Genomic DNA, 14461 nt, shown 5'->3' with positions numbered 1-14461 from the left:
CCTGCTGAAGTCAGGAGGTGCAGGGTGACACCTTCTGGCTGTGAAGGTCTTCTGCAAATAATAAAACCAAATGAACCCACACATATGCAGTGAACTCCATTTAAAAATAAAATCTTTTCTAAAGTAAGTAACAACAGTCGGTAAGAGCACTGTGAGCAGCAGTGATCATCTGTCCCATTGTTTGTTTGTTTGTTTTCACTTTATTTTTATAATTGAAGCAATATACAGAAATTCATTTAGTGAAAAAAATAGAAATACTGTAAAAAATAAAGCAAAATACACTCCAGTGGCACTCTACCTATTCTGATTCAGCTTACACATGAAAAAAGGGACAAAGTGCACATTTATTACACCACTAATCTCCATAAGTTATCTGTTGATTTTTATTCATTTTTCTTATCAATACAAACATTAATTCTAATAACAGAATATTTACATGCCATAAAATACAAATTATTATCAAATTATCCGCAGATCAAAGCCGAGTACTCCAGCTTTGGAACGTTAACCGTAAAATCTTAATAAGAAGGAAGTAGCATAGTTGATTGTATGATTCCTTACATTATTTCACACATGAATGATCTTCTCAGTGCGACTTCTCTCTGATTTACTTGTTCCGTGAAGAAACATTTGCTTTTGCTGGTTTGCTGAATTGCATGATAATCTTTTGTTTTTTTGTGGCCGGAGTTGACCAGCGGGCAAAGGTTTTTCTTGCCTAACCCATACTTGTGTTGTTGTTTGCACTTTTTGTCAGCTGACTTCCAAGCCCACAGAGAAACTTGTCGCAGTGTTCCTCGATCGCTGTAACACAGAGGTTTTTGTTTGCAGTGCATGAGTCTGAGCTTTTTTGAATTTCCTCTTTCTTTGTTGTTGGGTTTGTTTGTTTTTTTCAGTAAAAAATGGACAGAAATTTGGGTCTGATCCTGCTCCTGCTGCTTCTCTGCCACAAAGGCAGCGGAGAGTTTTGTCCATACCGATGTCAGTGTTTCACTCTGGTCCAAGTGCTATGTGCTGATGCAACAATGACGTCTTTACCAAAGAATATTTCCAGGGAGGTCAAGGACTTTATTGTAATGACTACGGCTGTGCAGTACCTGTTCTCTCACACTTTGGAGGGCAGTCCTCAACTCACCAAGCTTATTTTCCTGGATAATCAACTGAAAAGTATTCACTGTCTGGCATTCGAACATCTGACTGAGCTTCAGGAACTGGAGATCAGCGGGAACCCCTTGGATCATTTATTTCTAGGAACTTTTTCAAAGCAAGGAAATTTGACTAAACTGCTGCTCAACTTCAACAGGTTCCAGACGGTGCTTCCTGGTATGTTTGACTCCTTGAAACAGCTAGAAACTCTGCAAATGAAGGGCAATGTCATATCAGATCTACCTGCGTTTCTTTTCCTGAACCTTCAAAAGCTGCGTGTCCTGGATTTGTCCCAAAATAAGCTTGAGGGAGTAAAAAGAGAAACTTTTTGTGGTCTGGAAAAGTTAGAGATCCTGAAAATGAACAACAACCTCCTCAGCAATTTTACATCTGACACATTTCACAATGTTTCTCAGCTGACAGAGCTTCATCTGGAAGGGAACATGATAACAAAACTTGATGATGGCATTTTTGCTGTGTTAACTGAATTGCAGGTGCTGAATCTCCGTGGGAACCTTCTTACAACCTTTAGCGATAAAGTGTTTGGATTTGAGGGCTCAAATTTGTCGGAACTGAACCTAAAAGGCAACAGACTAACTGAGCTGTCCTCTCTAAGCAGTCTGACTTTACTTACCAACCTCATCCTGTCCTCTAACCAGCTCTCCAACCTTACTGGAGACATTTTTAGAAATGTTACAGCCCTGATGATCCTGGACCTGTCTGAAAACCAGATCACTTCACTGCCCGAAACAATCTTTAATGATCTGTCTGAGATTAGGACAATCTACCTGCAAAAGAACAGTCTCAGCACTTTGGATGCCAAACTGTTCAAGAGCCAGGAATTCATTCAGCAGCTCTACCTGTCTGACAACCAACTGGAGAGTCTCCCAGAGGACCTTTTCGACCATTTTATCCTGCAGTACACCGTGAGGCTGCATGGAAACCCTTGGAAATGTGACTGCCACATATGGTACCTGCATGACTGGGTGTTGGAAAACAGCAAAACCACGGAGATGCTGGACAGGGTGGTATGTGAGAGCCCAAACTTTTTGAAAAAACGGGCGGTCATGTCCATCGACAAGGATCAGCTGGTCTGTCATTTGTCCAGAGATGAGATGTCAGATCTCAGCACCTGTAGCCTCCAAGCATCAAATGGCATCATGATCATAAAGTGTAAAGTAGATATATGTTCTCCACTGACAGTGAAGGTACAGTTTCAGAAGGAAGATGGCAACATTAAGGAACATATTGTGAAAAATGAGCATGAACCCTCACAATGTAGCAACGAGACACTGATCGAGAGCCCCATTCAGTAGTTTTCAGACTTTTTCTGGGTGCAAATTGTTTCACACTCAGAGTCACGTTATATGTTCTGTGACTGCCAGAGTCAATACTCTAAACAAACCTCTAACTCACCAGCTGACTAGTATACATAAATGTGACTGAATGATAAGAAAGGTGGATGAACCTTTTTTTTAAAAAAGTTCAAAGTTCAACTCAATTTCCAAAGATCCTGTCACTGCTCAAAGAAGCAATGAGTGAGCTGTCAGTCATCTGCTAACACATGCTTTTCCTGTGATTAAAACTCCAGTAGACGTCAGTGCTTCTCTCCTCTGTGTAAACTGCCAGTGCTAGTCCCCTCAGACAGAACAGTCATCACTGACACAGTGCAGAGTAGTTATGAATATCTTCTTGTTTTCAGCAAGTTTGAGGTTAGTTTCCTGTGAACAAATAATTGAGTAAAACGTAATATTTGCTTCATGAAATTACTGGATTGAATTTTCAAGGCAGGAAAATGTATTAATCCTTAAATCAGTGATAGAAATTGTATGAAGAGTCTTGAAAGGCATGTGGTGTAAAAATCACCATACGAACTACCATGAAGTGAGGGCCATCTGATATCCCTGTATCGGTGTTGTTCCTGCACCATCATCATCATCATAAGTTTCTCCAGGACTGACTTTGCAACTAACTAACAATTGTTGTCTGTCAGCTTGAAATGTGGAATAAAAAAGGGGGAAAATGTCTTTGTTTATATAAAACTGTCTTCTAGAACAAATGGAAACAATTCTAGGTGTGTTCTTTATTAATTTATACAATATCATATACTGGTATGAATTATCAAGCTAGGTTTGCTGTCAGCCAAATTTAGCTTTCTCAATGTTGGTTTGCTAGGGATAGCTTTTAATAGCGGTAGCTAACTTTTTGGCTAATGCTAACTCAATTCTCAGACAACATGACTGATGGTCAGTTGTAATGCTGATCCTGGACTGACATTGCTATGATAATGTCAGAACAACACCAACCAACACAGGGCTAACACAGTGAACTTTTGGGAAATTTGACTACACTAGCTTGTATGTAGATCTGACCACACATGACAGCCGTTGCTCCCCATGTGTATCACTGAGCCTTGGGCACCTATGACTCTGTCACTCAAATCCTCACACTTGCTCATTTTTTTTGCTTCTAACATATAAACTTTGAGGACAAAATGTTCACTCTCTCTTTAATATATCCCACCCACTAACAGGTGCCACGATGAAGAGATAATCAGTGTTATTCACTTCACCTGTCAGTGCTCATAATGTTATGCCTGATCGGTGTATGTCATAAGCTAACTGTGGCTTGTTTACCTAATATCATCATCAGAATATGATCATAGCAGCCGGCAGTAAGTAGTGCAGTAATTTTCTGCAGTGGAGCAGAAGGGCAAAGCAGCTAAATGAATATACTTACACTATTGCTCAAAAGTCTTGAAAAATGTTTTTATATTCAAAAGAAAAAGACAATTTATTTTCATTTGCAATAACAAAAAATGATTACAAGTGTTCCAACTGATCTATTTACAGCATTTCTGTGTGATCTGATTGCTCAGAGAAGTGCAGCCTATTCAGTGGAGATGAAGTGACAAAATATTACACTGTTTTCAGAAATTTCCCACATAGAACGGGTTTCATTTCTTAGAAGAGACAGTGATCACACCCACAAAACGCCCACAGACTGTCCAAAGAATAGCCAAAGATCAGTCACCAGATGAACTTGATAAACTTGCTTTAGGTTACGCAATATACCACTGGATCACAGGGGTGATCTTACTGAAAACAGGCCTCTTTATGTCTATGTACATAAACTATGTACTGAATTTATGATGTATGATTTGAGTAATTATTCATTTTCACTTAAAGCATTTCTTTAATATTATTATTTATTTTTCAAAAGAAATTCCTTCTCTTTCTTTGAAAAACAGGAATATTTCAAAGTGACCCCAACCATCTAAGCTGCAGTGTGCATTACATCTCACCACTGCCTTTGGCACGCACATATATTGAGGTTTTTACTTGGCTGTGGAGTGGGTGGACTATTCATTGCAGTTCTTCAAAAGTATGTCGGTATCAAGCAGCCATCCTCTGATCAATCTCACTGCTGCTGCACACTGAGAGGGATAATAAAGATTGAGGGAGGAGGAGAGCCCCAGCGCAACAAGGCACACAGATGGCTACACCTTGAATACAGCACTTTCACCCGTGGTTAATAAGGGTCAAATGCCAAGGGGTCAATTGGGTCCTCGTTTCGAGGTGACTGACATCCCAATTCAAGTGGTGGCATACTTATTTCCAGAGTTTGGAGGGTTGTCCTTAAGCTGGAGGTAATCCTCACTTGACTCAAAGTCTGAAAACAGAACATTTAATGTTAAAAGTACAGCTAATGAGCAGAAAGAGATATGGAAGTCGTTAAATGCATATCTCTGTTCAGTGAGCGTGCTGGCATTTAAATGAATAGAAAAGAAACTAATAGGATGTGTCACAGTTAGCAGTGCAGTTTCTGAAGAATGTTTTTGAGGCTGTTTCCTTTGGAATTAAGGTTACTTAGAGTTATGCAGGAATTATATTGTGAAGTAAATCAAGTCAAATCTAACTGATTCATTTCATGGTATTGATGAGGCCTTTTGAAAGCAAAATGTTGCCAATCAACAGGTAGACACTAGATGTTGGAGTTTAGTGGCTAAACTAACAGATGAAGACTTGATGAAGAACTAGTGGGTCAGAGTTGTGTCTACATAACGAAACCCAGCACTGAAAACTGGATGCTTGAAATAAAACAGCTGAAAGCAGCCTAAAAATGAGAGCAGGATAAATTAACTGCAATTTACAAAAACTAAAACAATGAACTGATACTCTGAAGCTCTGTGCACAGAGATGAGATTAGAGATCTCCTCAGTTTATCATTCAAGTGATCACATTTTTAGGCTACTATAAAAGAAAATCTTTATTTTTATTAAAAAAAACTTCCTGGAATTCAGGTCTCCTAAAAATTATTATTGGGATACTGGGAAGTTTTGGTAGAGTTTAAGTTTTGCCACAAGAAATGAAGAGGTTAATGGAGTTATCAACACTAAATCACCTGCCAGCATCCATCACTGGTAATTGCTCAGCAGAGTTACAGCAGCAGTGTTTGAGAGCAACCCAATGAGTAGGAATGAAAAGCTGCTTTTCCCCCACCCATGGTCACATCTCATCTCTGTATCCAGCTTAGTGGGCATTTAGCACCGGACACCACACTCCACACAGCAGCTCTTCAGATCGAAGAGAAGAGAAACAGAGGGGAGGGAGACATTATCCGGTGAGGCGCACAATGTCCAAAACAACACAAAGCACTGGGGAAGATGGTTTCCCACAGAGTTTAGACTGGTCAGTGAGAAGGGAGGTGGCGAGGGCAGGGCAGGGTCCTCAGGACAAAGACCAGAGGTCATCTGAGGCTCAGTGCTTGTGGCGAGAATTTGGGACTTTACTTTTTTTGATGGGAAAATGTTAACTAATTTCACACTGAGTCGCTGAATAAAATTTTATAACTGATCTGAAACACTGAACTCAATGTTGAGGACAAAATTTTTTTACTTGTACTTCAAACACCATGATTATGGTTTTTGTCTCTCAGCCTTATTTAAATGAGTTTAGTCTGTCATGAAATGATAACCAACACCAGTTGCTATCATGTGGGCAGGTGTCTATTAGGTCCTCTCTCTCACACAGCCTATGAGAAGGGTGAAGCACAGATTTGGTGATGCGATGACCTAAGCATCTCGCGAACACAAATGGGCCATTTTGCACTCTCAAACTGAACCTTGCTTACAAACAAGGGTCAATATTTACCCCTCAGTGCACCCAGACCCCTGGATGGAAGCTTAATTGGTGGTGCTGACCAAATTAAGAACAGCTGACCTGATGTGGGTGTTAAGTGGACGGGGAGATGTTACTAGAATGGAAATCTTTTAGCATGCTGGTACACTGCCCTTTGTTTTGTCAGTCCCTATTGGAGGATAACAAGAGGCTATAAGCTCCTTATCATCACATTACATTTATGAAGGATAAATCGGGAACTATGGCCCTCTGGACCCCCATTCTCAAAAATAGCTATCCTTGTTTTGTGCCCAGCTGGTTTTATTATGCCTGCAAGCAGCACTTCATTCTATACTTTTGGTCGGACACTGAAATACCTTCTATGCTCCATCCTCCAGCAGCAAATATCCTATAAAACAATATGTGTTTCACACATTTGGGTTTGTTAAAACATTGCCAGTTTATTTTCCCTGATTTATTTTATGAATTCAATGCAGACAAGTCATGTTTCCAGGTTTTGATTAAAAACCTACTTTCACTTGCAGTTGTACATGTAATGTGGATTTCACAGATTGCAGGCCACTGCTTGTGTTGCAGGCCACATCAATTCCGTTTTATTTGCATAGCACCAAATCACAACAGCAGTCACCTCAAGACCACAAGGTAAAGACCCAATAGCAATACGGGAAAACCCCAACAATCAAAGGATCCACTTTGAGCAAGCACCTGGTGACAGTGGGAAGGAAAAACTCAATTTTAACAGGAAGAAGCCTTCTGCAGGACAAGGTTCAGGGATGAACAGGCATCTGTCAGGACTGGTTGGGAGTGACAGGAGAAAGAGAATCCTAAAAGCGTTAAGAAAATGTAATGAAGTTATCATTTTTAACAACCTATAAATCAATCATGCAATGTAATTAGTAACTGCATTTAAACCCTTTCAAAGATGTTATTATAAGAAGTGAACACCAAACAACAGAGAAAACAATCAGATGTACGTACCTACCCACTAAGGACACTTATTGTCGTCAGTTGTTCAACAGTGTCCCTTGGACTAGGATGGCAGATGGAATAAGTGTAGATCGAGGCCTGAGGCTGTTGCCAAACCAAGCCAACTTTTTTTAGAAAGCGTTTTAAAAACAGCAACCACTGACCAAAGTGCTGGACAAAGCACTGAAATACAACTTAAATAAAGTTTAAATAAGTAAAAGTAAATAAATATAAAAATAGTTAGAATTAAAATTACTACACAAAATAAGAGCATCAGCATGATACAAGATTTGGGAGCCGCTACAGCAAAAGCCCTTTCTCCTCTGAGCAGCTCCTCTGTGTCCTCCACATCCAAGAGTACTTGCACCATCTGCAGACAAGACAAGGCGGACTGGCTAAAATCAACATATAGAGTTACAGTAATCCAAGTGAGTTATAATGACGGCATGGATTACTGTTTCAAAATGATCTTTTGATAGAATTTTTTTTTATTTTAGCCAGCTGTCTCAGCTGAAAGAAGCTAGATTTTACCAATGCGCTGATTTGACTGTCCAATCTAAAATTCTTGTCCATCCTAAAAATCGTGCTTCTGACAATAAGCTTTACATACTGAGCCACTGGGCCTATGTCGACAGAACAAGCCTCACCAGTGACACTAGGCCCAAACACAATAACCTCTGTCTTCTTTTGATCAAAATTTAGTACGTTTAGCACCATTTGGGTTTTTAATTCCTCAAGGCACTCAGCTAAAGTTTCCATGGAGTAGGCATCCTTCTGTTTTAGGGAACATAAACCTGAGTATCATCTGCATAATAATGGAGAGCAATTTTGTACTTGCTAAAATTAGAAGCAAGAGGCAGCAGATATACAAAATAGCAGAGGCCCAAGTATCGAGCCCTGCGGAACCCCACAAAACAAAGGAGCAGAGGAACATCTGAAATCACGTAGTCTAAGGTTCTCTGGGAAAGGAAGGATTGGAACCACTCCAGAACAGTGCCACAAATGCCTACCCTGAGCTCTAAACAAGACATTAAAATATTAAGATTCGCTGTGTCAGAAGTGACAGTTAAGTCTGGAAGAACTAGCATCAGATAGTCCCCTACATCTGTAGCCAGGAGGATTTCAGTAAAAACCACCAGCAGTGCAGATTCCATGGATCATCCATCATCCATCCATCCATCATCCATCCATCCATCCATCCATTCTCTTCCACTTATCCTTGTCAGGGTCACAGGGAGGCTGGCGCCTATCCCAGCTGTCTCTGGGCGAGAGGTGCGGTACACTCTGGACAGGTCGCCAGTCTGTTGCAGGGCTAACACATAGAGATAAACAACCATTTTACGTTCACGCCTGTGAAAATTTTTGAATTACCAATTAACCTAACCCCACTAAATGCATGTCTTTGGACTGTGGGAGGAAGCCAGTGTACCCGGAGAGAACCCACGCAAACACTGGGAGATGCAAACTCCACACAGAAAAACCCTGGCGTGATGGTGGACCTTCTTTCTGTGAGGCAACAGTGCTTACCACTGTGCCACCATGCTGCCCATGCTATGAAGAGACTTAAAACCAGATTAAAAACCGTCAAGAACATCATGTTTCACTAAAAATGCCACAAATTGACTGTGAACAATTTTCTCCATAATTTTTTAAAGAAAAGGTAGCTTGGAAATAGACCTAAAGTTAGATAACACGGTAGGATCAAGGCAAGGGTTGTTTTTTTTAAATTAGTGGTTGCACTGTAGCATCCTTTTAGGAACAACACCTGAGGACAGGCTGCTGTTAATAACCTCACGACAGATGGGATCACATCAGAGGGAGGAACCTGAGGCCTTCAGATGACCAAATAAAGTCTCATAAACAACGGTCTCACTGAAGACTCGCAGTAACTACGGGGCTGAGCAGAATTTCACCTTTATTACATTTCTGCCTAATACCTTCAAATTTAGACACTTTGCAATCACTTTTACAACTGTTTTTTTCACCGTTCTAGCACCACATCCTCCACTTTAAGAGCTTCATTTTTTGGTGCTGGCTATGATATCTGGCTGAGAGTTCCCTCTAACAGCGTGGCTCATTATATGCTAAATCTAACAGTATACCCATTTGCTATAAAGTCCTTGTTTTTCAACGTTGCATTTGTATTTTTGGCTCTGCTCAAACTCATGGTGAAACAGCAAACTCCTGTGTAATAGCACAAACTTTGGGGGTAAACTGAAAGTTACTCTTATTAAAGGCTCTTGTTACATTAGAGAGATAGACAAAATTAAAAACATGTGAATTATGGTGGGCTTTTATAAGCTTGTTCTGTCGGGTTTTTTGTTGCTTTTGATCTGATGTAGCTGATATTTGACTTTAAAGGACTATTATTGCGTGACGTTCTTCCTAAATTCCCCCCTCTGGGTTGTTAAGATTTTCAAAAACAACCAGCTAAATCAAAAAGTGATGAATTGGAGCGTGGCGACAAAGAGTATTGTTCATTCACCATTGATATTGAGCGCATAATCTATTCATTAGCCTTGATGTGAACCACTGGTGACTACTTCGACCCCCATCAACACCATAACAACCTTAAGAACAATAGTAAGGCGATTCACCCACAGAGGTGGAGGCGCTGGAGGTTTCCGGTGTGTGTCAGAGGGAGACGGTTGTGAGAAGCAGGGAACCTGTCACTTTTGCCACTCTGATTTTGAGGGGAGGCCATCAATCATGGAGCTAAGTAATAGGGGCAGGGTCTACCCGTCTTCATGTTTACCAGTCTATGCTTTACGGCGTTTTGGAGAAACTGCAACAACGTGGGGTTTTGATTCGGGAGGGGGCGGCAGATAAGCAACAATAAGACGAGACATGAGATGAAGGCACAGACACCAGCAGGAGTCATGATCTATTGAAGCCGCTCTGTCCAAAGCCCCTTCACAGAGTCTGTCTCATATACACAGCGATAACCTGTCAGCACCTCAGAGCTCGTCTTATCTGAATGGCACAGCTTTGCCTGAAGAGTTGTCAGAAAGCCTTTAAAACCAGGACCTTTGGGAACAGCCAACAATAAGCCTTCTTTAGCACGGTGAAAGTGACAGCATGGTCCTCCCCCGCTCCCAGCCATAAAACCTCTTCCTGGATAAACAAGGGGAAAGGCCCTTTATGAAGATGGAGAGGGTCACAAAGAGAGGAGCCATTGAGCCACCGAGGGGCCCGTCTTTGTTTTTGTCTTTCCGAGGGTGTTCTCAAAGGATGCTCTGATAGGAGGGGGCAGCTCTATTTTTGTCTTTTAGTCCTCCTTAGCGTCGATCTTCTTGCAGCTCTGCCAAAACAGAGACGTGAACTTAACACGACTGAGTCGTTTGCACAAGTTGAGTTTAATGTTTTTGACAGGGTGGCAGACGTGTTAATTTGGTTCATTTAGTAAGAAATTCAGATTTAAATTCAGTTCCTTAAATTTAGTTAATCTAAATGCTTCTCTGTTAGGATCAAATCCCTTTAAATTCCATGGATTTGAAATCAGAAGCCGTCAAATGACCATGGATGGTGTGAGTGTTTGCCTTCAGAGGTGCCACTGTGTGACGCTGTCAAAGAGAGGCCCCGTCTTTTGGTGACAGGCTCCCAGGTCAGTTGATGGGTTGCCAGATTTAAGGCAACATGCTGATGGAGCTACGTTGTGTTGGGAGTGTGAATGAGGGGCACCTGTGACCTCTGGTCACGCTCTGCTTGCGGCCCGCTGTGCGAGCACCACGCTCAGGACACACGCTGGGACAGTCAGGCCTTCAACTGTCCTCCACAGCGGTTGGAGCGTCTCTGCAGGGCTGCTGCAGAGAGGGTGTTTTACATCATCGTACTCACATCATCAAATTGTTTCAGACACATTCACAGCCTGCTTTGTCAAAAAGTTTAAATAACAGCATCAAATTTTTCGAAATTTAATCCGCATTTAATCCTTGAGTAATACCGGGATCTTATCATGACTGGTCTTCCAGTTTATTTTAACATGATTTCCCATCTGGCAGCAGCACAAGCAGGGCTGCGCGTGTCTGCAGAAGCCAACACGCCCTCCTCTCTGGGCTGGCAGCACGCCTTTTAGATTCAACACAGCCTCTCAGGTTCCACACCTTCTTAGAGAGGTATTTAGTTCCAGCAGAAAACAGATTTCTCCTAACTGCAGAAGGGATGACAAGTGATAACACGACACACAGGAGGGGGTCTATATTTAGAGGACTGCTTTGAGATGATTTATAGTTATAAGTATAGCAATTAACAGCATTTTCTGTAAGCAACATAGACTGAACTGGACCCTAAACTAGGGGAATGCAGTAACACTGATATCATAAGCCATTCAAGTGTGATGGGTAATGTAAAAGTATTTCTTTGGAGAAAAAGAAAAAGTCACCAATCCTGCAAGTATTGCTGTAAACATAAAACCATTTTATTTATTTCAGAAAATACAGTGCTTTTCGGGAGCTTCTCAGCCCAGAGGCAAAATAAACTGTGCAGTATCAAAAATAGAAACCCCACAGTAAGAAAAGAGGCCCAGAATAACTTTTATAGTCCATATGAAAAACATAACTGTGTCTAAAGTTTCCTCAGTGTAATAACAAAATGTACAAAATATACAAAAATATGATTTACAGTGTGAAAGTCCTCTTCTCCTCAAAATCTACTCCTTCCTACCACGGCCTCCACACAGAGTCTGAGGTGACAGCCGGTGCAACAGGTGACACATGGTGACCATTCTGTGCAGTCAGAGGTCCGAGGGCTGCACTGGGCACGAGAAACGCAAACTGTCCATCGGGCGTGGGCACCACTTGGAAGCCTCCATAGAGTTTCATCGATTCTGGGGGAGCGTGCATGAGCGAATTGCTTTTGCAGGGTATCTGTGGGACTGAAGCGACTGGAATCTGTGTGCCGGTCTGTCCGAGTCCAACCGCACCGAGGTGAGGTCCATAGAAGTTCAGAGTATTGATTTGGGCCACGCAGGCTGCCAGGTGGTTGAGGAGGCGAGTCCTCACCTCTGTGTTCACCCCTTCGCACGTGGACAGGAAACGGGTGACTTCTCCTACACACTCACTGAATCCAGCTCTGTATTTACCCAGAACGAAGGGGTCTGTGTTTGCAGCAGCTGGAAAAGAAAAGAAAAATGCATAAATACAGACAGACAGATAAATAGATAGATGGAGAGATGCATGTGAAATGAATACTACAGGGCAAACATACATGCGGGTTGGGCAATAAATCTTGGAGAAAGATGGGCCATGTGTGCCATCTAAAGTTACTCCTCCAAGACTCAGTGCTCTCCAGTAAACATCCAGAAATGGCAGTTACATACCAGTCATCTGAAGTCGCTGCAGGTTCCTGAGGTGCTTCACAGTCATCTCAAGGATGTCAGCCTTCTCCAGTTTAGAGTGTCTGGAGCTCTAAATAGAAAAAAATATTGAAAATTTTAAATTTGCTTTTTTAATTCACAGATGTTTACATCTAACTGGATTATTAGCCTGTGCGTCTCCTTACGTCTTTCTTGAGTGCGTCCAGGATGAGGGTCTTCAGCTGACCCAGGCTCTCATTGATGCGCGCGCGTCTTCGCTTTTCCATGATTGGTTTGGAAGACTTGGAAGAGGGGGGAACGCAGTTTAGACAGTTTTTCGTAGAAATATCAAACAATTAAACACCGGTATAAAGAGCTCATTTAACCGACCTTTCTGCTCTCTGTCAAAGCCCGGGGTTTCTCGGGCGTGGAGTCGCCACTTGTAGGGGTGGCAGCCACAGCGGACGGAGATGCTCTCTCTAAAGTACCGGCTGGCATCTTCAGTTCAGAGGGTATCAGTAAAAGAAAACCAGCAGAAGCGGTCTGCGAATACCCAGCAGTAAAAAGTCCAGTTCAGTGTGTCCCGCCTTCTCCTGGCAGACCTCGGAGATCCTCGTCGATGACAACACTACCGCTCAAAAGCGACTTCTGTCCACTCGCCAAGCTGACATCCAGACCGCTCCTGTTACGGGCTCCTCGGGTTTCTTTTATAGAGCTGGGGCCTGCACGCGAGCGGCTCGTGTGCGGGTTCCCTGGGTTTCAGCAGTCTGTCCAATGAGCGCGCGGGACACGGCGCCGGGGAGGCGGCGGGCTCGTGCGACAGGACGCTCTCATTGGCTACCTGTCAGGATGCTGAAAGAGTGTTTTACAAAGGCAGCGTGAGTGAGGAGAGAAATGTCTGAGCACCAGTTCTCCTGCTGCAAATGAGGCGTCCGGCTCCACTAAAGACGCCACTGATGTGCTCTCGGGGTAAAACAAACAGCACGCTGTTTTATCTGTTTTTAAACGAGACTGTAAAACATAAATTAAAGCTGCTTTTTCGCTTTGTTCGTTTCTCTCCTGTACTGGATAAAAACTTACAGCTAAAATATGTAGTCATTAAATTTCAGTTTGTCTTAATTTCGTTTCTCCTCGAATTAATTCAGTGTTTGTTTGTTTTTTGCTTTAGACTAATCTAATAATTTTAAGATTAATATAAGACTTCTCCTGTGTCAAGAGTCTCTTTTCTTCCTGTTAATTATTCTCTTCATATTTTTTTTAAAAGAAAAGGTTTCAAAGATGTTTCTTTACTTGGCGTTTTTCTGTGCGTTTAACTATAAAAAGAGCAATCATTTGAATAAAGAAAACAAATCCCGATTACATTCATTTATATGTCAGCACTTTTCTCCTGAGCCTAAACTGTCTTTGCTCTACACCTTTTCGTTTGGAAGGTGAGCGTTGATTACGTCCATTATTATTGAAATTTAAAACAAATATTGGAGAGGAGGTTACGTTTTCACGTCTTGTATTTAAATTAGTTACTTTAAAATGTGTCTAGATCAGGGGTGTTAACCGTAAGGCCCAGAAGCCAGAATCAGTCAGCAAAGGAAAATGTGAAAAATATTATGGCATAAATGTTGAACTTTTAGCTGGATTTTCAGGTTTTACGGTATTTCCTATGGATGGACCCTATTTACTGTCTACTATACAAATATCTGTTTGTTTTTTACAGTGTGTTTGTCATCCTGAAGAACTGACATGTGCTATTGAAGTGGCACTTACTTACTTTCCTATATTAAGATATCTCCGGGATTCAGTCTATTGTTAAACTTCCTAACACTGACAGAAAGTGGAGTTTCAATGTTCCGGTCCATTTAAAATGAAAGTGGGCTGCATGTGGCTGATGACATAAAAACAGTCTGATATTCCTGGTCTAGTT

At 41.7% G+C, this 14461-nt stretch overlaps 2 protein-coding genes across 2 annotated transcripts; one reads left to right on the top strand and one right to left on the bottom strand.

Moving 5' to 3' along the window:
- Positions 1 to 176: 176 nt before the first annotated feature.
- Positions 177 to 6807, top strand: zgc:153913 (carboxypeptidase N subunit 2). Its single transcript, XM_040022208.1, has one exon. It carries the CDS (start codon positions 900 to 902, stop codon positions 2457 to 2459), a length of 1560 nt encoding a protein of 519 aa, XP_039878142.1. The 5' UTR covers positions 177 to 899; the 3' UTR covers positions 2460 to 6807.
- Positions 6808 to 11645: 4838 nt separating this feature from the next.
- On the bottom strand, positions 11646 to 13776 carry LOC120727741 (transcription factor HES-1-B-like). Its single transcript, XM_040022206.1, has 4 exons — positions 12934 to 13776; positions 12750 to 12845; positions 12568 to 12655; positions 11646 to 12360 (listed from the first exon to the last, which is right to left on the bottom strand). The coding sequence occupies exons 1-4, from the start codon at positions 13039 to 13041 to the stop codon at positions 11909 to 11911; spliced, it is 744 nt and encodes a 247-aa protein (XP_039878140.1). The 5' UTR covers positions 13042 to 13776; the 3' UTR covers positions 11646 to 11908.
- Positions 13777 to 14461: the final 685 nt, after the last annotated feature.

Source organism: Simochromis diagramma, unplaced genomic scaffold, assembly GCF_900408965.1.
Source record: "Simochromis diagramma unplaced genomic scaffold, fSimDia1.1 OVJJ01000205.1, whole genome shotgun sequence".
NCBI classification, from domain to species: Eukaryota; Metazoa; Chordata; class Actinopteri; order Cichliformes; family Cichlidae; genus Simochromis; species Simochromis diagramma.
This window is presented reverse-complemented; position numbering and strand designations above follow the sequence as displayed.